The 26,147-nt window shown below is 32.9% G+C and overlaps 2 protein-coding genes across 7 annotated transcripts in view; one reads left to right on the top strand and one right to left on the bottom strand.

The window, feature by feature from the left end:
* Positions 1–716: 716 nt before the first annotated feature.
* Positions 717–24,481, bottom strand: LOC143226226 (putative gamma-glutamylcyclotransferase CG2811). Of its 6 annotated transcripts, none has more exons than XM_076456968.1 (4): positions 24,320–24,481; positions 14,987–15,042; positions 2,569–2,802; positions 717–2,114 (listed from the first exon to the last, which is right to left on the bottom strand). In XM_076456968.1, the coding sequence occupies exons 3-4, from the start codon at positions 2,791–2,793 to the stop codon at positions 1,800–1,802; spliced, it is 540 nt and encodes a 179-aa protein (XP_076313083.1). In that variant the 5' UTR covers positions 2,794–2,802; positions 14,987–15,042; positions 24,320–24,481; the 3' UTR covers positions 717–1,799. The 6 variants fall into 6 exon arrangements, with proteins under 6 accessions (XP_076313083.1, XP_076313088.1, XP_076313085.1 ...); XM_076456973.1 differs by having other exon boundaries at positions 2,575–2,802; positions 24,320–24,472; XM_076456970.1 differs by lacking the exon at positions 14,987–15,042.
* Positions 6,880–26,147, top strand: part of LOC143226221 (2',5'-phosphodiesterase 12) — a 48,609-nt gene continuing 29,341 nt past the window's right edge. Inside the window, exon 1 of the mRNA XM_076456962.1 lies at positions 6,880–6,893. The gene's annotated coding sequence lies outside the window, so the exon portion shown is untranslated. The remainder of the gene's footprint in view (positions 6,894–26,147) is intronic.

Raw genomic sequence — 26,147 nt, 5'->3', positions numbered from 1 at the left:
CAAAGAATTTGAGTGGAGTGACTACATTTATGAAATATTTCCTTGCAACTGTAAATAACTTGTTAAACCTTTCTTTTGTAGTAAATCAAAACATGGAGTTAAATCTTTTAATAATAATAATAATACTTTAAAACTGAGAAGTTTTTATCATTTGCCCTGCTGTTATTTAAATATGAAGTTATAGAAATATGATTTATTTATCATAGTCTATTATAAACTTTTTGAGATAGTTTCCCAACCTAATATAATATTGAAAAATCGACTTTTAATAGCATTTTTTTTTTGTTTGTTTTTTTATGCTGATTCTTAAATCGTAACAATTTATGTTTATTACTCTTGGCAACAGGTTAATTCATAAAATTCTGCAAAATAAATATAACATTTTAAGGGATATTATTTATAATGTGTGTGAAGCAAAAATTAAATTGAAACACTTGAGTAATTTGTAAATCAACATATTCTGAACAATTAAACTCCTACTACTAATTTTATTGTATGCTGAGCATGATGAAACCATACTTAAGTGCTGAACATTTCATGGTTTGAAAGAGAAATGTTACTAAACCAGATATTATTCTACATTTATAATTTTTACTAAGGTTAATGTTTGGTGTTTTCTAGATATTCTGGTTTGTGTTCTATGTTCATAGAATGATAATTATTTGTGTAGTATTGACAGATGTGTTCTTTTTATCAACTTAATTATAAAAGTGACTGGTTTGAGACATAATTTTTAATGCACAGTAATTCCATGTTACATAATTTTACATTACTAGGTCTAATGCCATGTAAACTAGGTAGTAATTATATTTATGCAATAGATATCTCAAACAAAAATATGTTTATATTATAGCATTATTTATACCTCACAATACATGAAAGACTTTATGTAAATTAATTTATTCATGTAATTAGAAGGTATGTATAACACTTGTTTCACTGAAGCTTGAACATAATAATTAAGTAACATAACTAAAAGGTGTTCTTAATTTTAAAATAAACTTGCACACAAAAACAAATTATTTCTAAAACTCGTATTTGTACAGGAACACCACTCGTCCAAACTTAATCATACAAGAATTAAAAAAGACTGAAATATAACAGCCAAGTACATACTGGTGCTAATTTTTAGAGGCTGATTCTAATTAACCCTCTGTGTTTAAATGATATAAAGTTTAAATCTTAATAAATTTTCAGGGTGTTCCTGCCAAACTATCTTGTCATGTTAACCATTAACCTAAGCCTGGGTTTCAGGTTGGTCCTGCCAAAATAACTCTTCTGATGTCAAGTTGATATTCTGCAAATATCTTTAACGCAGGTGCTATGTCTCACATTAATACTTATAAAATACATTCTCATTCATGTGAGGATTATACTTGGCATAGATTTCATGTCTGGTTGATTCCTGTTAAAATAACTTTAATATCTAGTTGAAGATTGATACTTGGCAGAGATCTGACTTTGTTTTTGTTACTAAGCTAATTTATTTTCAATATTATCTAGTTGATTAGAGTTCTTTTTTTCAGAATTACAAATTAAAACTGGCACTTTAAAATTATGATTTACATAGATATTAGATACCTTATTATAAACAATAGAAATAAAAAAATGATCAAATAAACCTAATATTAGGTAATTTTACATAACAGAAGATAGAGTTATTGATTATATTAAAATCCATTATACCACAAAAGATTGCTGATTGTGAATAATACCAAAAAATACCCTTTAACAAAACTGATGTTAACTAAGTTAATTTTTAGAATATTTTTGATTCTGCTGGTTTTTGAAATTCATACCTATTCATTTATGATATCTGAGTATTTTACAATTTTACTATTGAGAGATTCTAAGTTATTTCCCATTGTTTTAAGATCTTGAGAACTGTATTCCTCCAGCAGTGGAAACTGTAACATTTCTGCAGTGTAATTCTTGAAAATGTAAATCCAGGCTGTTTGAGTAGTTGGGTCATTATCACCAAGGCCATTCACCATATTACAATCTGTCATTTTGACCTGTTCTAAACGTCTCTCATAGAAAATTGGATGGCCCTCTATCTCATCTAGTTTCTTCAGTAAAATATCATTAATTTCGTACAGTTCTCCTGCAATAAACTGAAATGAAAGAAAAACAAATTTGTACAAATACAACACCTACTTAACTATATTTCAGGACTAATTATACACAAGTTAATTAGATGTACTGCTTATTGGAGAGTTTGATAATAAGAAACTATTGTAATTTGTATTCAACTTGCACTGTACTTTGTTCTCATATAACAGGACAGTTGGATATTAAGCTAAGTCAATTCTTAAGTTTCATTAATTAACAATCACATCAGGTATATAACCACCAGTAAACTTAACAATAAAAAAAAATATCTGGAAAAACAAATTAAAGTTGATTGGTACTGATATAAGTTTGATAATAAGAGGATATCAAAACGGAAGTTACTAATTAGTTTCTGGAAAACTAGAAACACAAATTGTACAGTGTATTGTGTGTGGTATACAGATCCTATATTGATTTTAACTGAAAATACATAAATGGAAAAGTCAGATAACATACAACTACCTTTCCTGTTCCTTTACAATCTAAGAGGTGTGGTATGTTGTATTTAGTAGCTACCACCAAGGGCCACTTTCTGGCTGTTCTAGCTTTCCCTACAAATCTGGCATGACCATTTTCAACACTTTTGAGCCAATGATGATTAGGTTCGTTGCTTTTGATCGTTCCGTAGAAAAAGACCAAAGTTTCAAATCCATTTCGTTGGTATGGTTGAGATGTTTCCATTATTATAACCTAAAATAAGGACATATAATAACGAGGTTTTAGATGAGTGTTAATTTAAAAGTATGAAGTCATTGTGTTGTAAAAATGTGACTTGCTTTGCGTCGTGGAATTGTACATTAAGAATACATTGGTCTTCAGTGTCAAGCCCTAGAAGGAATGCAAGTGTAGCTTTTGTATAAACAGTTTACCGCAGTTTCACATGCCATTATACCTGAAATTATTATAGTCTTACTGTGAACATCTATTGAGGTTTGTTTTTTTTTAGTGTTTTTCACAGAATTACATAAATACATTATCTACTTTCATCAAATGTATGGAGCTTAATAATGTAGCTAGAAAACATAGCCTCACATGACTAACGCTTTAAGATTAACGGGGGCAAATAACAATTGTTCTTTCCCACCTCGAAATGTCTGTTACGTCAATGGCCTAGCATGGCCAGATAGTAAAGGTACTCAACTCGCAATCCAAGGGTTGCGAGTTCAAATCTCCGTCGCACCAAACATTTTCGCCCTTTCACCCGTGGTGACATTATAATATTACTGTCAATCCCACTATTCGTTGGTAAAAGAGTTAGCGGTGGGTTATGATGACTAGCTGCCTTCCTTCTAGTCTTACACTGCTAAATTGGGAACAGCTATCATAGATAGCCCTCGTGTAACTTTGCGCGAAATTCAAAACCAAACTGTTATGTCAATATTCTTATTCAAATACTTCAGTGCCTTCTCTTTTTTTTTTTAATTCCAGAGCTATAGGTAATTTCTAAAATAAACGTGTTTCGAGGTAAAATCCGATTAATCTTACCTAATTTCCAGAATTTGTGGAAATATATTGTACGAGTATGATTTATTAGCTACAATAATTCCATTTCACGAACCTTGAACACTATCCTCCAAGAAAGATAATATATATAAAGTTATTTTTATTTTTCCAAGCACAAAGTCTAGAATGCAATTTCTCGTAACACTGACGAACGTTGTGACGTCGCTTGGGAGAGAGCGCCAATTCTCAGCCTGTTTTATTTGCGGATCATAGAACCGCTACATTCAGTGCGGGCTTCAGCAGATCAATACTAAATAAAGTCCACTGTTAAACATCGTACAGGATTGAAATACCACGAGGGCTTCGTATCTACTATAACTTCTTTCCTTTCAGGAGATTAAATATATTGATTATCAGTTTAGTGAAGTTATAATGATAGTCTGGAACCACATGAAAAGTCACTACTACTTTTATTCTTAACTTGTGGATTCTCCTCCTCGTCCTTCTTTAATTGAGAATTTTCTATTTAAATAACAGTAGCTTCAGAAATCTAGACAAGAGTGTCACAATTTGACCGTTAAAAATTTGATTTAAACTATTAATTAACTCGCATTTCTTTTATGGATCACTTTGATCGAGAAGATGCGTTAATACATAACTAGAAGTTCCCCAGTGGTACAAACGGTATATCCGTGGACTTACAATGCTAGAATCTGGGTTTCGATACCCTTGGTGGGTAAAGCACAAATCTCTCTTTGAGTTGCTTTGTGTTTAACTTGAAACAAACATAGCTAGAAATTTTAAAATAAGCTTATTTGATTCGGTAATTAAAAATATTTTATATGGATCCGGTTTCTGGGCTGGTTTAAATATTAAGAAGTAATTTTCTTTTCAATTTCTAAAGTATACATTTTTTGATAACTGATAAAGCTTATTATAATGATAAATTACTTTTGTTTTCCTTGAGATACATGCACACCAAGGAATAACAAAGCTGCAATATTTGAACTGTTTAGACCCATCTTTAGCATCATGCGAATGCTAAGCGTGATGTTCATATATAACTTGTACGCATTACTTTTGTGTAGTTGTCGTTTGTCTTTCTTAATGGCACTAATCGACTAAGCTAACTAACTAAATTGTAGGGTAGTAAATGTGATAAAACAGAAACTCAATAAATGTTTTATTTTTGTCTGATACCTTTAATTTTTATTTTTATTTTTGAAAATGGGATATACTAATTATAAAAATAAAAGTACTAGAATGAAATATAACTTGAATAAAATACGATGAAATAGTCCGGCATGGCCAGGTGGTTACGTCACTAGACTCGTAATCTGAGGGTCGCGAGTTCGCATCCCCGTCGCGCCAAACATGCCCTTTCAGCCGTGGGGGCGTTATAATGTGACGGTCAATCCCACTATTCGTTGGTAAAAGAGTAGCCCAAGAGTTGGCGGTGGGTGGTGATGACTAGCTGCCTTCCCTCTAGTCTTACACTGCAAAATTAGGGACGGCTAGCACAGATAGCCCTCGAGTAGCTTTGTGCGAAATTCAAAAACAAACAATACTTTTAGAAAATTACTAAATTCGGTCAACCTTAATTATTATATTGTATGAAGTTATTATATTCTCGTTTTATTATTTGGCGAATTTTCATTTATGATTTTCCTTTTATTTTTCTGGATCCAATTTTAGTTGTTTTAATTGCTGTTTTTTTATATCCCAGCTAGTTTTAATATTTTTATAACAATTTGCAGCTTTTACAGTAATTTGTTTTTTAATGCACGACGTTTCGATCACTGGTACGATCATTATAAAGTACTCACGTTTCTACAATAAAATATACTTTATTGGTAACCAAACTTACGACGAGTAAAAGTTTTGATGAGGTTATAAATTACATTATTTTGAGTTTAAATAACCTTTTATTGTGAAAAATGGTTATCAAATATTGGTTTGGTTTGAATTTCACGTAAAGCTACATGAGGGCTATCTGAGCCAGCCATCCGTAATTTTCCTAGAGGGAAGACAGCTAACTAGTCATGGTCCCCTGCCTCCATCTCCTTATTTTCTGTGGACTTAATTAATTGATATCTCGAGTTACACGGGTTCAACTTAATGGTGTTTTTCAGGATTCCCCTGCGTACCTAGTGGTTCGATTGTACTTCAGTATTTTGATACATAAAATTACGTTATTGCTGTTAGTCAGGTTATAAACTAAAGAGTTACGGCGTTAATTATATATGACAACTTCTGTTTCAAAGAGTTATATATTTTAATCAAAGTAATCAATTTTTAATTGAACAGCAGATATTGATTAATACTTATTTTTTATTATTAAATAAGGGATGCAGCATTGCTCTGGATTTAAGAGGTGGTAAACCAGGTTTAAATTCAAGTTATGCTAAATTATTCCCATAAGTTAAGCTATATGTACATTGTAAGAGTGGCAGTCAATCTCTTAGCATGAGTGGTGATATGTTCTTAAATGTCTATCTTTCCTCTTGTCAGATATTCGCGCAATAGTACATAAGGAGTATTTGACATACTCATTTCTAATTTTGAAGTGATAAGGAAGGAAGCTAATGAATATTACCCATCGTCAGCTCTTGAACCACTCATTGCTAACGAAAATAAAATGATCGTCACATCAAAATGCCCTAACAGCTGCAAGGGGGGACAAATTTGGAATTCTAAACCTGCAGGTTGCGAGTCGAGTGTTTCAACTACCAAACTCGCGATCCATGGACTCTCGGATTCACAGTCCTACGTATTAATCAATAGCACGTACATTCTTGATCTGTGGTAAAGTAAAACTAGATGAAAATGTTTTCAGTGGAAACAAAAGATATGATCTTGTTACAATTAGTAAGAAAATACAAATGTTATTTATTTTATATTTGCTAGTTATGTTGGGCCCACCGTAGGTATCGAAACTCGATTATTAGTGTTATAAACCCTTAGACACACCGCTTAGCACCCAGGAACAATTATTTAGAAAGAACGTACAATTAAAGGATTTATTTATTATTGTATTGTTATTGTTACTTTCTTAGTGCAAAGCGACAAAACGGTTAACTACACTCTGTCCACATCTTTATCTGTAGGTCAAAATAAGCATTAAATTTCATAAACTTTGTGACTGCGGTTTTAATTCCGGTTTCAGTACATTTTGTAACAAAATCCCTATTTCACTTTAATATTTGTAATTTTTCAGTTTGTGACTGCGGTTTTAATTCCGGTTTCAGTTCATTTTGTAACAAAATCCCTATTTCACTTTAATATTTGTAATTTTTCAGTTTGTGACTGCGGTTTTAATTCCGATTTCAGTTCATTTTGTAACAAAATCTCTACTTCACTTTAAAATTCGTAATTTTTCCATATTCTTCAAATATAGATTTGCATTAAGTTATGCCCGATGCTGTTTGTTTTGAATTTCGCGCGAAGCTACTCGAGGACTATCTGCGCTAGCCGTTCCTAATTTAGCAGTGTAAGACAAGAGGGAAGGCAGCTAGTCATCTCACCCACCGCCACCTCTTGGGCTACTCTTTTAGCAACGAATAGTGGGATTGACCGTCACATTGTAACGCCCTCACAGCTGAGAAGGCGAGCATGTTCGATGCGACAGAAATTTGAACCCGCGACCCTCAGATTACGAGTCGAACGCCTTAACCGACCTGGCCATGCCGGGCCTAAATAAACGCTCTGATGTATTCTATCATTGGTTTGATTCTTTGCAATGCTTTTCCTAAGGACGTTTTTCAACTGCACAGTTATATTCTAACTCCATAAATTTTAACTACGTGACGCCTTATTGCACCTTATTATATACAGGTCTAATAACAAATGATCCAGACAATGAAGAAGATACTAGTAAATACATTTACCTTTCAACTCTGGAATGAAATTTTATAATCTTAAATGTTTATATATATATATATATATTTAATCAGTTGAACTTACCTATATAACTGAATTTTTACTGCACAAATATTTTTAAAGGTGTACAATTTGTGATAAACTTTACACTCGGGAAACCCCTGATAATTCGGCCAAAATAATGAAAGTCCAGTTCACTTAAGGATATTGAAGGAATTTTTTTAAAAAATAAAGTTCTGTATAAATTATCTTCACTGGTAAGGCCTAACTTTACAAACAACGTTTCAACAGAGGTCTCGAAACTAATGTGAATAATAACAAGTATGCTGGCCTAACAAAACTAGTCATTTACTCGCAAGCTCTCTACTTCAATGAAACACAGATTTACGAACACTGAACAAATGTGTTGACTGACTTAATAACTCAGTCACTGACGAACAGACGTAGTAACTATCGCTGTCTAACTTACTAAATCATTTAAACCGGCAATGAACTGATCAATTCTAGATTATGTAGTGTTGAATTTTTATATTTTACTGTATCTAAACTGTCCGTTCTCTTTGGTATATTTCTTATAGTGTGCAAATGGGATTAGATCTTGTCCTCTATCGTCATTGAAAGAGTTTTATTTAGGTAGATGGTCTACCAATTTTACTTGTGATCTTATCTTTGGTTACTCTGTGTAAATGGAATACTCTTGATAGGAACTTAACACTCTTCAGTATGTTGACTTTCTGCTGCAAAAATCTTCTCTAAATTTGTCTTGGGTTATTCAGCAGAATAAATTATTGGCAAAGTAGTATCTGACCTTAAAATCTTGGTTGTCTTCCTATTAACATTTTTTCAAAGATGACCATCCATCACAGTCCATTGGTTCATCGGTCAGACAACAATGTTGAGTTAACTAGCTAAATTCTAGAGCTGTATTTGTTATGGATATTGTTGGAATAGTTCAGTAACGTCCTAGAGTCAAAGAAGGCAAGCCACAGGGGTAAAAGGCATGGACCAAATTGATTCTGTTATTTCATATTTTATAGTAAGTGGTGTTTTAAGGTTGGAATTCTTAAGTGGAAGCAAAAAGATGTTGATTTGAACTTTACATTCATCTGTTCACTTTAGATATGTTGTATTCTGCCATTAAATTTATTTTCTATCTCAATGATCTTGCTTTGTTTTTTGTACTTCAGTTCTGTCATTACAGCCTTTCTGTTCTTCGTTGATACGTTTCATATTTTCCAGTCTTGTTTTAATCGCTATGTACATTCTAATAGCTTCACTGATCTTGTTTTCAATTGGATCTCTGTTCTTATTTCATCTTTTCATAGTACATCTATTTTTCAACTCTTTTAAATTTGTATTTCTTAACTCTTGAACTTCTTTTATATTCATATATTTTTCTTAATTTTAAAATGTATTTAAATCTCTTCTTGGTTGTCTTTTAATTTTATATGATTTCTCTTCGTCTTTTAAATTACTGTAAATCTCTTTTTCTTGGTTGTCTTTTAACTTTATATGATTATTCTTGGTATTTTAAATTACTGTAAATCTCTTCTTGATTGTTTTTTAATTTTATATGATTTTTTCGTGGCCTTTTAAATTACTGTTAATTTATTCTTGGTTATCTTTTAATTTTATAGAATTTTTTTCTTGGTCTTTTAAATTACTGTAAGTCTCTTCTTGGTTGTCTTTTAATTATCTGCCTCTTTTTTTGGCATTTCTTTTAACTTTTTTGTCTTGTTCTTCTTAATCTTCTTTTAATGTCCAGTCTCTTCCTGCTTTTTCTTCCTTCCAAATTTTCATCATCTCATGCAAGTTTTCAATCTCGCTTCGTGCTGGTTTTGTTATCGTGAAGTTTGGTTATTTATATTTTTTTTTTTTTACCTAACTAATCCCACTCCTTACACCACTATAATAATATGTTCTATCGTTGGGCAGTTTTCTTTAGATTATACAATAAAAGAAATGCTAGGTCCAGTCCATTTAAGGATAACAAAGACATATATTTCTTCATTAACGATTTATGTAGTCAACAAGTTATTACCACTGGTAGACCACATTTACACTGCACAAACAACCTTTCAACAAAAATGCGAACTTAGTGTAACCTAACTCACAAATTCAGTTTAAATTATTTGAAAAAGTCACTAATCAATTGATAATATACTTGCTAACTCGAAAAGTAACGAACAGGGCTACTAACACTCGCTGTCTAATTCGCCCAAAATCTTTGACTGGCATGGAACTAATCAATTCTGGCCCACTCTGTCTGGCATTTTTGTAGTATACTAGCTTCTGCATACTACAGCACAATGTAGAAAACAACACAAACCCCTTCAATGAATAAAATATTAGAATATCAAAAATACAACCAATAACACCCGACTTGTTATCTACTGTGTCCGTCGTGAGGAATCAACTCCAGATGTTAAATTCGAAAGTCTTTAAACTTACTGCTATCCCCTTAGAGGACAATACCCGACATAGTTTGAAAACTTATAGGGAATATTGCTATTCGAGCATGAATTATATTAGTGCGGATGACTGTAATTGACATTACTGACGTAATTAATATATTATTATATTTTTTCCACTAACAGCATTAGAAACTGAATTTTTGGTCTGTGTTAAGTTACGGGCAAGACAATGTTTCAAATGATGAACTAACTATTTCTTCAAATCACTTCCTGTTTTTTTACAAGACATAGGTTAATTGTGAAACATATCATTGTCTAAAAGCAGAAATAACCCTGGATGCGTCTTACAAGTTAAGAATGTCTACACAATGTTATTCAAAACTAAAAAGGGCAGTAAGACAAAATGTTCAATGATCTATTGTAATGTATATGTTGTAAAGGATAACTTTATTGAAACTAGTGCAATTTCAAAACTATCTTTATCTTTTGAATTGCTATATCATGTATGATAAACAAGTATTAAATTAATGTAATAAACAGCAGATAATACATTAATCTTACTGATTATGGCATTTGCAATGTCAGAAATACTCTTTGCATTTCGTTTCGTTGTATCTGCGCAAACCTACGCAATGGGCTATCTGCATTTGGTCATCGCGAAGAATCAAGCACCGAATTTTAGCGTTCTAAATACGTTACATTGTAGCTGGCTCACTGAGGAACTGCTGTTTGTAAATTTCAGTAAATAAAATATGTTTAAACCGATGTAATTAATAAAGTTTAAGTAAAAGTTTAAATATGGGGCTTTAAAATACCTAACCTCGCACACGGGGACTATGTAAAACTTCTCAAGTCCTGAGATGGGAAGTTAGAATATATTTATCCCTACATGGCTTACCTTTAAAAATGTGGAACAAACATGCCTACTCCCTAAATGGCTAGGTGGGTTAAGGCGTTCGACTCCTAACCTGGGGGTCGCGAGTTCTAATCCCCATCGCACCAAACATGCTCGCTCTTTCAGCCGTGAGGGCGTTATAATGAAACGGCCAATCCCACTATTCGCTGGCAAAAGAGTAGCCCAAGAGTTGGCGGTGGGTGGTGACGACTAGCTGCCTTCCCTCTAGTCTTACACTGCTAAATTAGGGACACCTAGCAAAGACAGCCCTCGTGTAGCTTTGCGCAAAATTAAAAAATTCCCTAAATATATGGAGTGAATGACCCGAGGATCTAAATTCTAAAATAAATTGAGCGGCTAATAATAAAGATGAAGACAATTAACAAGACACAAAACATTTTTATCTAGAAAGACTTTAAATATTTTAGCATGCAGTTATTCCATCTTCATATTAATTAATTCTATAGTTACTACAATAACTGAACAATTTCAAATATTCAGTAAAGTAATAAAAGGAAGTACGGACAATAAAATACGTTAAAGAAAGAACACAAAGTGTATGAATCATCAGGTTATCTTTGTAATTGCTCTTAACAAACAGTTAAGTGCTAAGTGAAGCTATTTAGGATAAATTTAAGTCATTAACAGTCAGACAGTTCTATATTATGGGAAAGCTTCCCTTAACGTCAACACCCGGATCTCTGAGAGCCAATTTCATGTTTCGACTCTGTTCATCTGATGCGCTTAATTAATAAGAATAACTGAATAATAATAATCAGACAATAATAAGTCCAAATCAGAAAACTACAAAAAACTGTAACTTTACACATCTTCCTCTTCATGTATATAGCCCGACAATTTCATTCTTAGTCTGACATTCAACTTTAAAAGTTTTTGTAAAAGGTCCAATCAAAACCCTCTATTTAAGTTCCCCAACTTTCAAAATCAACTGTGCTAATTATATTTATAATTTTGAACGATTTACGGAAACCTAATTCCTCTCCGTTGTTCACTAGAACAAACAATAACACAACGCAAGATCTTACAATAATTAAACTAAAATACATTGTTAATTTCTCCTTCTACAAATAATACTCCTACCCTCCTTCTTCGCCGTTAAATGATACTGAACTACTTCTCTTAAACTTTATCCAAGAATAAAGATATTGTTGTCACTAAACCAGACAAAAGTAGTGGTATTGTCATTATGAAAATAGCCGAGTATATTAATAAATGATCCATCGACTCAATGGTTTGTTTGTTTTGAATTTAACGCAAAGCTACACGAGGGCTATCTGCGCTAGGCGTCCCTAATTTAGCAGTGTAAGGCTAGCGGAAAGACACCTAGTCATCACCGCCTCTCGGGCTACTCTTTTACCAACGAATGGGGGGATTGTCCGTAACATTATAACACTTCCCACAGCTGAAAGGGCGAGCATGTTCGGTGTGACGGGGATTCAAACCCGCGACCCACGGAATACGTCGAGTGCTTAATCACCTGGCCATGCCGGGCCCTCGACTCAATGATCCCAGCAGTTTAAAAGAAACTAGATATTGATTTACTCTCTGCAACTTTTAAGAGAGAAGACCCTATGTTTTCTGAAGACCATAAAGACCAAAATATTATTTCTGAAACGATTTTCCACCAAATTGCCCCAACTGGTACAAAACCCGTTTTCGATATGGGCATTGGCCTACTCGAAGTGTAAAAATCAGGATACCTTCTCCGTTTTGTTCCCTCAGCGTCATTACAATTTTTCTAATTTACTGTTTCTATTCTTAAACCTTTTACTTTGAATGAATTTGCTATCACCTATTATTTCATCTTGAAATCTCTGAAATTCCCTCTGCTGATCAGTAGGTTATAGCTAGCTATAATATTGAATCTCTCTTTACTTGATGGAACTTTAAATTGAATCGTGGACCTGATTTTTTCTACTAACGTTGAGAAGTGTATTCTTGAAACTTCTTGCACTGCCCATGAACTCAGATCACTTCATTTTTAATAACGTAATTTATGACCAGATAGATGGTTCGTCTTGGGGTCCTCGCTGTTACCGTGACAGCCATTGGCTGAAAAACTACCCTCCTGAATTCAAACCTTTCCTGCACAAATGTTATATAGATGTAACTTTATTGTTGTTTAGGACATCCAGCGGAGTTCCTAAATTTGTAGAATTGTGAATTCAAATAAAATGAACCCTTACCTTTTCTTGAAACGAGGATTAGTACAGAAGACAAACATTTTTTTTTTACCTCAGTTTATCATTAAAGGACTGGTATAGGCCTTTATATAAATTTTAACAGTTTTATCTGGGATAATTTTTTATACGTTATGTATCTTTTCTTGTCTCACGTGCTAAATGAGTACTCTACCAACTACGTTAAAGGACTATATCACTAGTACTCTCTACTAAGGCATTTTTAATGTTTACTCACATATCCCTCCTCTCTTCAAACAAAGCCTAGTCATACCACACTCCTAAACAGACGTCACCCAATGATTCAGCGTTACGTCTGAAGGCTTATAACGCTAAAAATCCAGTTTCAATGTTCTATTTTACACGTAAAACGTACATTACTGCACAATCACCTGTCGAACAATGTATATTCGACTTACTTTCTAACAAATATTATTGGCAAAATTCGAAAGAACAAATTTCATCATTCCTGTACTCTGAATACCGTCTCCAAGTTCCCTTCATTATCTGTCTTCCTTCAGGCTCACACACCTTACAAACTAAAGAATAACTTTCTTCCTTAATAAAAACAAAACATAAAACCCTCTACTCTCAAATTCAGTTCATATTAATATATATAGGTATAGAGCTATATACTTATTTCAGTGTAAACATCGAATACCAACACTTCTACGTTCAGTGCTCATGCATATGTGTATGCTTAATGACTGTAAAGTCAAGTATGTAAAAGTCATGCATATTAGTGAAAGAAAACGGCATTCTAAAAGTCTGTCAAGACTTAGGAATATCAGTTATGCCAGGCCATACATTATTTAAACTCAGCTATCTGTTTATATGTTGCAAGTACGGGTCACAATAGTTCATATAACAATTTATCCATCATTTCTATAGAATCTTCAGAACTATAGATAGCAACAAACTGCCCAGCTTTTAATGACTGGCTTAAAATTAGTATAAATGACATAATACTTAGATGTGTGTTTAAAACACGTTACTTCCATAATATATTTCGTAATTTGTACTTTCTCACGTTTAAAACTTTACTGAATATTTTAAGAAAATTAGTTACTAAAGCTACTATAGCATGAGCTAATAAATATGATTAGAGTGTTATTTTCAGATTTCGCTGACGATAGAATAAGTGTAATACGAAACACTGGAAACTTTATTAAATACAAATATTTATGGCTTGTCTACCTTGCCCAAAAGCCTTCTGGAAGGAGTAGCTGTTTTAACCTCTAGCACAACAATACAGTAATATGTTGTTTGTCTGGCAAGTAGTGGACAGTAATTCTTGATGACGAGAAACCCACTTGAAAGGTAAAAAAGTATTTTCAAGACGGCTGGTATGGGTATTAAAACTAGTGGACACTAAAGTGACATCACATAAAGAAGCTTTACATTGCAATTTGTACCGTCATGACGTCTGTAAAACATGTGCATGGTTTGAATCATGAGAAAAATTATGCACTATTTAGGCTTCAACACTTAATATCATAAGTTAGAAAGACAGTAAACAAAACACTTTACCATAGTTTCTATCCCTCTTCATTTCTTTAGAGTAAAATGGTCTGTTTGTAACTGGCAATCAACTCACAATATGTGGGTCATGGGATCAAATCCGGACATCAAATATGTTGGCCATTCCAGCCATGGGTGGTGTTATAATGTTACATTCAATCTCACTAACTTTTTTTTTTATCAAAATTCGGAACAGATAGCTCTCATGTAGTTTTATGCGGCATTCAACAAACAATATCTTTTTTTTTTCATTACATTATACCTAAAAATATTTTATGTCAACTTTATGATATTCTTAATGAAAATATAGCAATGATCTAATTATTCCTGTTAACCTATTAGCCCTGATATGCAATCGTTATATTTCCTTTCAACTCTGTATCAGAATTATTTGCATATGCTGTGTCGTATGTATCGTTATTATCCAACAGTTCCAGTTTTCGCCTTTTCACAAGAACAATATTGTATATTCATCTTAAAGCTTAATACATTCAGTGAAAAAATTATTTATTAACACTTACTTGCCACCTTCTGAACGCTGGTTTCAATGCAAGAAATGTCTATGTGGAGAAACTGCCTGAATTAAACAAATTATTACATTACATACGAATAGCCTTTCCTGCTTATAAAACACTAGTGGTTTATGCCAACCTTTCAGTTTTCCTACTATATATATAATTATTTTATTACGAGTTCAGCGAATTTCTCTTGGTTATACTATACGATACGATGATTAAAAATTTTGATTAGTGTTGCGTAATACTAAGAAATGTTAACTATCTAACTGCTTCAATTATGAAAAGTAAAAAGTTTAATTATAGCTCAGTGGAAAAATATTAATATGTTTAAAAACATTCTTGGTTTTGTTATTTATTGATATAAGTTACAATCGACAGGAAATTAAAATGTCATTATAATATATCTAAGAAGCTTAATCAAATACTGTACGCATATTCTAAAGAAAACAATATAAAATCTTGGGCCCTCTATTGTAAACAGTTATAAGCACAATATTATCGTTCAAAGTATGGCGTATATATATGATCCTGTAATCCTGTCGGTTTTGGTTTTCTTGAATAACAACATGAAAATAAGAAGACAATACTAATGCAGTTATTCATTTACAAATTATATATGTATTTTTATTTCTGTACGTGTGTATCTTTTAAAACGTATTTCTCATATTTTCTTCCTTTTGTTTTATCATTTTTCTCCTGTTGGGCCGAATGTGTCCTAGTGGTTAAGGTGCTAGTACTTTGACTTCGAAGATTCGTGATTAGCGCTTTACTCTGCGAAAACTCAATCCGCACTTCAGTGACAATAAAATCCTATTATTTGTTAAGAGAAGAGCGGCTTAAGAGTTGGTGGTAGATACTGTTCATTACAGTGTAGCAGTTCAAAACTAGCAGTGGTTGTGTGAAGAAAGTTGTTTTGTAATAGTTAATTATAAAACTACAACATTTTTCTTGTTATATGTGCGGAATTGGTACCGTGGGCATTGAAAACAAGTATGGTGGGTTCATTGTTATGAATTTCTTGGTACAGTAATTGATGAAGCCAGATGTGACATAAAAATACACTCCCAAAGTAGAAAATCAACACTACATAATTGTTACCTTAATAATTGAAGTAACCGACATGCCTACAGTGTAAACAGAAATAAAGAATATGAAAAGGAAACATGAACCTTGAATATAATCATGATGTAGTGTTGATTTTCTACTTTGGGAGTGTATTTTTGTGTAACATCTGGCTTCATCAATTATAACAATCAAAATCAAGCTTTTTGACTAAATATAATTCATAAAAACGTAACAAAATACAAATCCTTTTGTGTTGTTCTTGTAAGCAATATAGATATAAGGTTATCTTAAGTCATATCTCCCTGGTCGCAGAAAACATGGTCGCCCTTTCAGCTGTGAGGGCGTTATAATGTCACATCAATCCCACTATTCGTTCGAAAAAGAGTAGCCCAAGAGTTGGCTGTGGGGGTGACGACTAGCTGCCTTCCCTCTAGTCTTACACTGCTAAATTAGGGACGGCTAGCATAGGTAGTCCTCATGTAGCTTTGCGCAAAATTCAAAAAACAAACAAAGAGTACGTATATTTTTCTTATATTTTCTTTAGGCCTGGCATGGCCAGGTGGTTAAGTCACTCGATTTGTAATCCGAGGATCTCGGGTTCGAATCCCCGTCACACCAAACATGCTCGAACCTTTCCGCCGTGGGTGCGTTATAATGTTACGGTCAATCCCATTATTTATTGGTAAAAGAGCAACCCAAGAATTGACGTTGGGAGGTGATGACTAGCTGTTTTTCCTGTAGTCTTACACTGCTAAATTAGGGATGGCTAGTGCAGGTAGCCCTAGTGTAGTGTTGCGCGAAATTAAAAAAACAAGTAAACAATTCTTGTTTCATCTCGTACTTAAATATTTTTAAAGGAACACCAGATTTCTGTGAGAAAACTAACTTCAAGTGGCAAAAATAACATCATTTACACTAAAATTATAATTTTTTTTTAATAACTACAAGTTATTAATATTAAACGAAGACATCGTTCGCTATTCAGAAACACACAGAGTGGATTTAAGTTTAAACTGGCATTAGTGATAAAGTAATTGTAGAATTACCTCGACTGAAACAAGAAGAAAGATGAACATTTTGGTGGCTTGGTTACTTTCTGGTTTGGTATCTTAGCGATGGTTTTCTGCCTTATTTTATGAGTTTCTTGGCAGAGAAACTGATGACAGTGAGTGGGAATCACCTTATAAACCTCTGTCACTGATGGTTTTTGGAATGATAGTTACGTCATGCCTATTGATATCTTAGCAATCCCTATATACAGTATTACTTCGAATTTAAAACACATCTCATTTTTAAAAAGAAGTTTTTATAGAAAAAATGGATGATAATTAAAAAGGAGCAAATATGTTTTAAAAGAGTTTATTAACAAATTTAAAATGTTAATAATGTATTTAAAATTAAATATAATAAACTATATAGGTAATTTAGAATTTTCATCACAATAATGTTTCTTCCTGCTTTCTTTATTTAATCAGAATTTTACCCTGATGCTTTTTTCTGATTCTCTGTTATATTCTGAAGTTGAAGCATTTTCATCACTTGATTCACTATTGTCACAAAGAACGTCATCTTAAGTTCCATCTTCCGCACCTTCAAAATCTGACGGCAATTTTTGACTAATTGTTATTCTTCGTCATAATGATAAACCTTATTTTTTCATAAACTTCTCACACCAGTCACGACTAGCCTCGAAAGAAGTACCATTATATCCTGCACATTAATACTTTATTTCGTAACTCTCTGAATACCTTAAAACGGCAGCATCAATTTTAGGATGTCTTCCTTTTCTTGGGTCAAAAAATGACATTGTACTTTTCTTACAAAAAAAGCAACTTAGTTTTCGTATTCGCAACGACGTACGTTTTCCTGACTCACTGTATACTTTTTACTAGCTGCACCATTCCCGGTCTGTTTGGCGCTGTTTGTTTGTTTGTTTTGGAATTTCGCACAAAGCTACTCGAGGGCTATCTGTGTTAGCCGTCCCTAATTTAGCAGTTTAAGACCAGAGGGAAGACAACTAGTCATCACCACCCACCGCCAACTCTTGGGCTACTCTTTTACCAACGAATGGTGGGATTGACCGTCACATTATAACGCCCCCACGGCTGAAAGGGAGAGCATGTTTGGCGCGACGGGGATGCGAACCCTGACGAGTCGCACACCTTAACACGCTTGGCCATGCCCGGCCCTGTTTGGCACACAAAATAACTTTTCTTTTAAATTCGGCATCATACGTAATATGCTTTGCAATGGGTAAAAACGCAATAAAAATAAAAACACAATAAAAATAGTTCCTGAACAACAGGAAAATCAGACAAAAACTGAAGAAGATTATATCCAATTCCACCGCTAGAGGTGCTAATATCGGGAAATTTGACGTTTTCTACGTGTGTTTATTTTTTAGTCTTTCTGAGCTAAGTTCTTAAAATAAAGTACAATCTGTTTGTTAATGCAAGATTTTTGAAAAATCGTTGGTGTTCGAGAAAAATGATATTTTTCCAGACTTTCGAAGAATGAAAAATAATATCTAGAATTTAAGACGAACTCTAATTTTCATTTCGGAAAAATGTGAAAAAAGTGCGTCTTAGGTTCGAAGTAATATGGTATATAGAGTCTACCGACTCTGTGAAAAAGTATGTGCATCGTGATATTGTCATAACACTCTCTTAGTCTGGAAGAAAGGAGATTCACTACACCAGGGGTGGGCAATTCCATGGCCACTGGCCATTTGGCTAGCTCGAATTTAGGAATCAACTTTTTCCATCATTTATTTTTTTACCGCAAATTTGGAAATCAGCAACCGGCATCATTAATGTCACGCGCTTCATCACTGCCACAGACTCCGCCCATTTCGTAACGCCAGTCTGGTTTAGATGTTTGTTATCTTGTGTGCGTTGTTTTGAATGCTCTTGCAAACATATTTTTATTATGTAACTTTCAAGTGTTTAAATATACTTTATTTTTAATCCCGTAATTTGGATAAGTAGATAATTCGAAAACGAAAGAATCCAGATGATGGTGAACACTCAGAAAATAAAGACAATTTTATTGATTCTGGCATTGGCCCGGCATGGCCTAGCGCGTAAGGCGTGCGACTCGTAATTCGCGGGTTCGCGCCCGCGTCGCGCTAAACATGCTCGCCCTCCCAGCCGTGGGGGTGTACAATGTGACGGTCAATCCCACCATTCGTTGGTAAAAGAGTAGCCCAAGAGTTGGCGGTGGGTGGTGATGACTAGTTGTCTTCCCTCTAGTCTCACACTGCTAAATTAGGGACGGCTAGCACAGATAGCCCTCGAGTAGCTTTGTGCGAAATTCCCAAAACAAACAAACAGATTCTGGCATTACTGACGAAAATAGAATGGCGCATGACTAGAAAAACGTGAAACAAGAATTTAATGAAAGTTGGGAGTTGAAATTTGTAGTGATTGAAGTAATAAATAAGTCAGTGTGTCTTTATTATTTGTGTATAATAAAGTATACAACCTTAAGCAATACTTAATTTTCACAAAGAATTTTATGTTAAATTTCCATTTGAGAGCAAAAATCGTAAGAATGAAATTAGCTGTCTGAAAGCACAACTTCATGAATAAAATGGAAGTCTAAAAAGATTTTTAGCGTCAATAGGACTAGTTAATTTAGCTAGCTATAAAATAGCTTGGATTCTAGCTCAAAAAAGAAAGCATTTTCTGATGCTGAACTGGTAAAAGAAATATTGATTGTGGTCATTGAAACTCTGTTGGAGAATTATGATTCAAAAATGAAATATTATATCCTTCAAAAGGTAAATAATTTGCAATTAAGTCGAAGAACAATTGCTCGCAGAATGCTAGAGTTAACGAAAGACAGAAAATCAGTTGTTTGAACAACTAAGAGACTGTTTGTATTTTTCTTTAGCCCTAGATGAGTCAACAGATGTTAGTGACACTGCACAGTTGATATTTTTGGTTCGATATGATACTCCAGATCTTCAAGTGAGGGAAAAAAATGCTTGACTTTTGTAGATAACAAGATCGAACATGTGGAAAAAAATATCTTTGAAAAAATTCTTGAAATGTCAAAAAAATTCAATCTGGATTTTAAGAAATTGGTTTCTGTCACAACAGACGGTGCTCCCGCCATGACTGGGGCGAAATTAGGATTTGTTTTTATTTTGAAGCAGCATTTAATTGAAAATAATGTGAAGTCCACGCTGCCATCTTTCCATTGCATTTTGCACCAGGAAAATTTATGTGTTCAGATGTCTAAAAGTGATGAATTGAAAGTTTTGATGGACATTGTTGTAAAAATTGTGAATTATATTAGAAGCGGAAGCTCTCTCATCCATCGACAGTTTGTTGATTCTTTGAAGAAAAGCAGTTACTGTACTTTTGATGATCTTACTGATTTTGCAAATGTAAGACGATTAAGAAGAGGAAAAGTCTTGGAACGATTTACTTTCTTATTTGCTCAAATAAAAGAGTATCTTGTTGTAAAAGGTAAGAATGAAAATTTCCCTGAAATTCAAACTTTGTCATGGCAGTGTGATTTGTACTTTCTGTGCGACATGATGGTTCTCTTGAATAATTTAAATACAAAACTTCAGGGAAGAGATAAGATAATAAGCGAGCAATCACATTCTATTCATGAATTTCATTTAAAGCTAAATCTCCTTACAGAACAATTACAAAAAATGATTTGACACATTTTATAAAGTTGAATAGTTGTCTAGAAAATAATAAGGACTATTATTTCTCTGATGCTAAAGATGATTTCTATGTAAACTGGATCAAACATCTATCTCAAAAATTTGAACCTCGTTTCTCTGAATTTAAAAATTTGAAATTGATATTTGAATTTTTGCATTATCCATTTCAATTTGACTTAGGAAATTTCAGTAAGGAAATTACATCTTTTTTGTTTTTGGGTAAGTGTGGATTTGAAGACGAAATGCTTACTCTGCAAAGTGTAGAACACATAAAAGGTAAACGAAAATGTTCTATCGGAGAGATGTGGCTCGCTATTCTGATAAATGAGAGTCTTCCAAATTTAAAGATAGCAATTTAAAATCTATTTTCCATGTTTGGATCCACATGGGTGTGTGAGTCAACATTTTCTACGCTAGATTTTTTCATGTCTAGATACATATCTCTCCTGACTGACATAAATTTAGAGGTAGAGCTAAGATGCTCATTGAGCATAGATATTAAGCCAAATTTCACGAAACTTGTTGATGAAAACTCCCATCAGTTTTCACATTGAAGGTTAGTTTAAATGCAATTATTTTGATTACTCTAACATCTTTCTTTTTTTTTTAATAGTGTGGCCAACATTGTTTTCATTAGCCACAGTTGTGGCCGCTATGAAAAATAAGTTGTCCACCCCTGCTCTACACATAGTTGAACGAACTTATTCATTTTTTCACTTTGATATTCACCATTACTTTGCAAAACACCTTCATAACCATATGGAAGAGAAGATTTGTACAAGTCGACTTCTTTACCATCGTAGCACCGCATACTTTAAAAAAACAATTGAGATTTTATATACAGTAATTTCAATAAGGGTTTCTATTAACTAATTTAACAGTACTAAAATTGACTTTTGTAGTTATAGTAAGTAAAATATTGAATTCGAAGCTAAATAATTTCTTCTAAATAGAGGACAATTATGTTATTAAGTTGTTAATTTTAAGTGCAAATAAACCATGTGAAATGTTAGTACTTACAGTTTTTAGTAATGATATTAAAATTTATATTTTAAGAAATTTCACTTTTTGCATGTATGACATCACTTTTGAATGTTTTCTTAAAAGTAATGACGATGACAATCTGAATGTTTTAGAAGGTGTTTGTGCACATCTAATAAATCAGCACATTATATTTATTTGTCAATGAAAGAATGCATGTTGCTTTTATAAAGCAAGTATCGTATTTTTATACTAATGACGTGCATTCTCGAACTTCTTAAACATACCAAAAGATTACCACCTCAAAATTTTGAAAAGTATACTATGTAATAATTTGCATAAGATGAAAATATATTAAGGTTTACACATTCTGTCTAATTTCTGAATATTTCGTGATATCATCGTTTAAAGTCAGTATTTTTGTTCTTGCATAACCTTCTTTTTCCTGAATGCAGAAAAGAGTGTCTTCGATGATGAATAACAAGAATTGATTTCGTTTATTTTGAATTTCGAGTAAAGCTGCACGAGGGCTATGTTTGTTTAGTTTTTCTACCTCCATGTACAACATCAGTTCTACAGCTATTAGATAATGGAATTATACAGTGTATATAATTGAAATACAAAAAATTGATGCTTCAGCATATTATTGCCAACATGGATAACTGTAATAGAACATCTGAAATGACCATGAAAACTGATGTGTTAGATGCAATTGCATTTTAAAGTCATTCAGTCAAGTGCATAAAAGATGAATGCGTAATAAAGTGCTTTTGAAACTGTGGATTTATTCTTGATAATGGTGGAGATTGTGGAGAAGTTGTTTGTTATGACGATTCTAGTGAAATCCAAACTCTGATTGAGAAGACTGATACAGATGATTCTGTGAACGCGGAAAGTTTTGTGAGCGTTGATAAGAATGTTTTAACAGAAACTGATGAAATTGGTTTAGAATCTATAATAGAATCGCAAGACGGTAACAGTGTGAGAGATTCAGAAGATGAACAAAATGGAAAAGATATTGAGGAAGTAGAAATTCCTATTAATTACAAATGTTAAGTTATATTAACGCTATCGAATTGTATGGAAAAATGAAGGGGGAAAATGAACTTCATAAACACTTCATTCTCTTTTAACTGCATGAGAAAGCCCATTGAAAAAATGAAATTTGAAATTGGACACTTTCTTCAAATAAATTTGATTAAGATTTTGTATACTTATGTATATTTTGAATGTCTATTTTTGTTCTTATTCTAATAAATATAACATAACCAGTATAATAACTTTATTCACAAACGTCTCACTTCCCTTGAGTCAAGTAAGTATAATGTTCTACTCAAAAATTATATATAATTAAGGAAATGCATGTTCACTGTCTAAGCCAGAAAACCTGCTTAAGCTGAAAGTTTCAGTTAGTACCATGCGATTCCGCCTTAGACAGGTTTTACTGATATATATATGTGTATGTGTGTGTACATACACGATGTATAGGCATACATATAAGAATATAACCATATGTTCTTGCTTAATCCAAATGTTTATCAGATGGTTACGACATTGCATTCTGATAGAAAATACGAAAACCACTAACAAAGGAAATGCATTGCAGATTTGAATAAAATCTTTAGTTTGTAAACCTTGATGAATTTTAAAAAATAATGGTTTAACTAAAGTAACGAGGATGAAACATTTATAAATATATATATGTGTATGTGTGTACCTGAATGTCTATAAAACTATATTAAATACTGTGATTATAAACTAAGTGTACATGTGTAAATGTACATGTGTAGCTGATAACTTTGAAAAATTGTTTCAAAACAAGTTATAAACTTAGAATAGTTTATTAACTGTGGAAGAAACATTGTATAACTGCAAATGTGGATTTGATAATATAATAATTACAAACAATTGTTAAAAACAACGAAAAATGATTTGATATATTTGGACGTTCAATCACTTATCAATCGTTGTGGCTTTTAAAGGTTTGTTTTGTTTTGAATTTCGCGCAAAGCTACACGAGGGCTATGTGCGTTAGCTGTCCCTAATTTAGCGCTATAAGAATAGTAGGAAGGCAGCTTGTCATCACCACCTACCGCCAACTTTTGAGCTACTATTTTACCAACGAATAGTGGGATTGACTGTAAATTTATAACGCCCCCACGACTGAAAGGGCGAGTATGTTTGGTGTGATGGGGATTCGAACCCGCAACCCTCGGATTACGAGTCCAGTGCCTTAACCACCTAGCCATGCCTAGTCCATGCTTTTAAAGAAGACAGCGTATCGTTAACTTATACTTATGGTAAGTATATAACTAAGCACTGAAATTCATTATTACTTTTGTGACATATTACTAGTATATTATATCATATTTAAAGCTTAAATAATGCTATTATTAAGATAACTATAAAATATGAGGAGTGTATTACTATCAACAAGAATATATTTTGGAAATAAAATACTTATTATACAATGAAAATATGATTTGACAACTTGTAACCTGAACACAATTTATTTCTTGTTAGGATATTCTCTTTGTTTAAAAATTATCATAATGAGAATCATTATAAGAAAAAAATTGTAAAAAACAAAACAATACAAAACTTACGTAATTGCTGCCGGTAGACAAGTTATCTGAATCGATGTACAATATACACGATACTGTCTCTACAATGTCTGTGGAGATGACGACACTTTAGAAAACCACTACAGGCCTCTAGCGGTAACGAAATATGATTTTCGAACACGATCGGTACAACAAATAACCTTCTCAGCATGCTCTGCTGAAAGAACAAATACCAAGACTGCAAATGGAAGAAAACTGTTTATTTTATGTATTGTTATCTAAACATTTCATGTTTGACGGAATTTATTTAAATTGACTAATCTTTCTAAAGATTTAAACCTCAATTATTAAGGCCTACAATAATTACCCCTTATGTTTTTGAAAGAATGTTATGTTAGGTGAACATACCTGTTGCGACCCATCAAACAAATCGGTATGGCGTCTTGATTATATTGATCGGTGACCTGAAACCTAAAGAGTTAAATTGCGTGAAACCTTAAAATAAACGATTAATAGAAGAAAGTAACTAGGATGTCCTTGTTATAACCAAAATAGTAGAATAAAATATTAATAAAATAAAGTATTGTACTTAAAACGAAACAGAGAAAAAAGTGACCAAAACTCTAGTATTGACCTATTTATACTAATTGTGATACTGTTTGAAAGATTAAACATCTTAATGTACAGAATACATTGAAACAAACAGTTTTGCTGAGGTTTTATTGTGTATAGTAGCGAATAGTATGTTACCTATTCATGTTGCTGGGCCCGCCATGGCCAGGTGGTTAGGGCAATCGAATCGTAATTTGAGGGTCGCGGGTTCGAATCCCCGTTACACCATACATGCTCGCCCTTTCAGCCTTAGGGGCATTATAATGTGACGGTTAATCCCCCTATTCGTTGGTAAAAGAGTAGTCCATGAATTTTTAATGGGTGGTGACGAATAGCTGCTTTCCATTTAGTCTTACACTGTTAAATTAGGGACGACTAGCGCAGGTAACATTCATTAAAATTTCGCGGAATTAAAAAAAAAATTGTTGTTTCCCAAACACAATTGATTACTAAAGTTACCGTAAGAAACACTCTCTGCTTGGTATTAATAGTATAACGTCAAGATTAGTGAGTAACGGTTGTTTGTTTAATTTCCCACAAAGCAATATATGCAAGAACTATTCGTTATTTAGAAGGTAGTAGATTAGGGAAAGGCAGCTAGTTAATATTACCCATCGCAAACTTTTTGTTTTACATTTCATCAACTAAAGATGGGAATGGCCGTCACAATATAACGCCTCCACGGCTGAAAGGATAAATATGTTTGATGGTGAAATTCGAACCCACGACTTGCAAGTCACAAGTCAGTAAATCATAACAAAATTCTGAATGCCTTTCCCTTAATGTGTTTAATTCTAGAACCTTTTCAATAAGTAAATTTGTGCAAAGGTGGAAAAAGTGTTTCGTTTTCACGTGTTTTTTTGTACAGTTATTAAATTTGGTGATAACTGACGTTATTAATTGCTCTTATAAATGTTTTAACAACTTTCTTGTAATATATTTTGCGATAGAGAGCAAGGTCAACACTGATACATGAATGATACCAGACGAGTTTTAATTATTTTTAACTTTGAAAAACTCCAAACTCCTTTAGTAGGCGCAACGGTCATTGGAGCCACATAAGATCCTGAAATTAATGGACACATTGGAGTATACTGCTGCTAAACATTTTTTTTTTTTTTTTGTAAATCAAACACAGTGTTCTAAAAGCATAAAATGTCTTAAGGAAAAGTGTGGTTTTACTTTATAGTTCAACCATTAAATCAATCCTGTCAACATTTGTTTTAGTAGTCTCATCTGCGTTACAGAATACTACTAG

This window comes from Tachypleus tridentatus, chromosome 9 (assembly GCF_004210375.1).
Source record: "Tachypleus tridentatus isolate NWPU-2018 chromosome 9, ASM421037v1, whole genome shotgun sequence".
NCBI lineage: Eukaryota > Metazoa > Arthropoda > Merostomata > Xiphosura > Limulidae > Tachypleus > Tachypleus tridentatus.
This window is presented reverse-complemented; position numbering and strand designations above follow the sequence as displayed.

Excerpts from the sequence above, each read along its gene's own strand:
- LOC143226226 (XM_076456968.1), bottom strand. The coding sequence starts at position 2,793 with ATGGAAACATCTCAACCATACCAACGAAATGGATTTGAAACTTTGGTC. Across the intron at positions 2,115-2,568 it reads AAGGAACAGGAAAGGTAGTT|TTTATTGCAGGAGAACTGTA; the intron begins GTATGTTATCTG and ends CTTTCATTTCAG.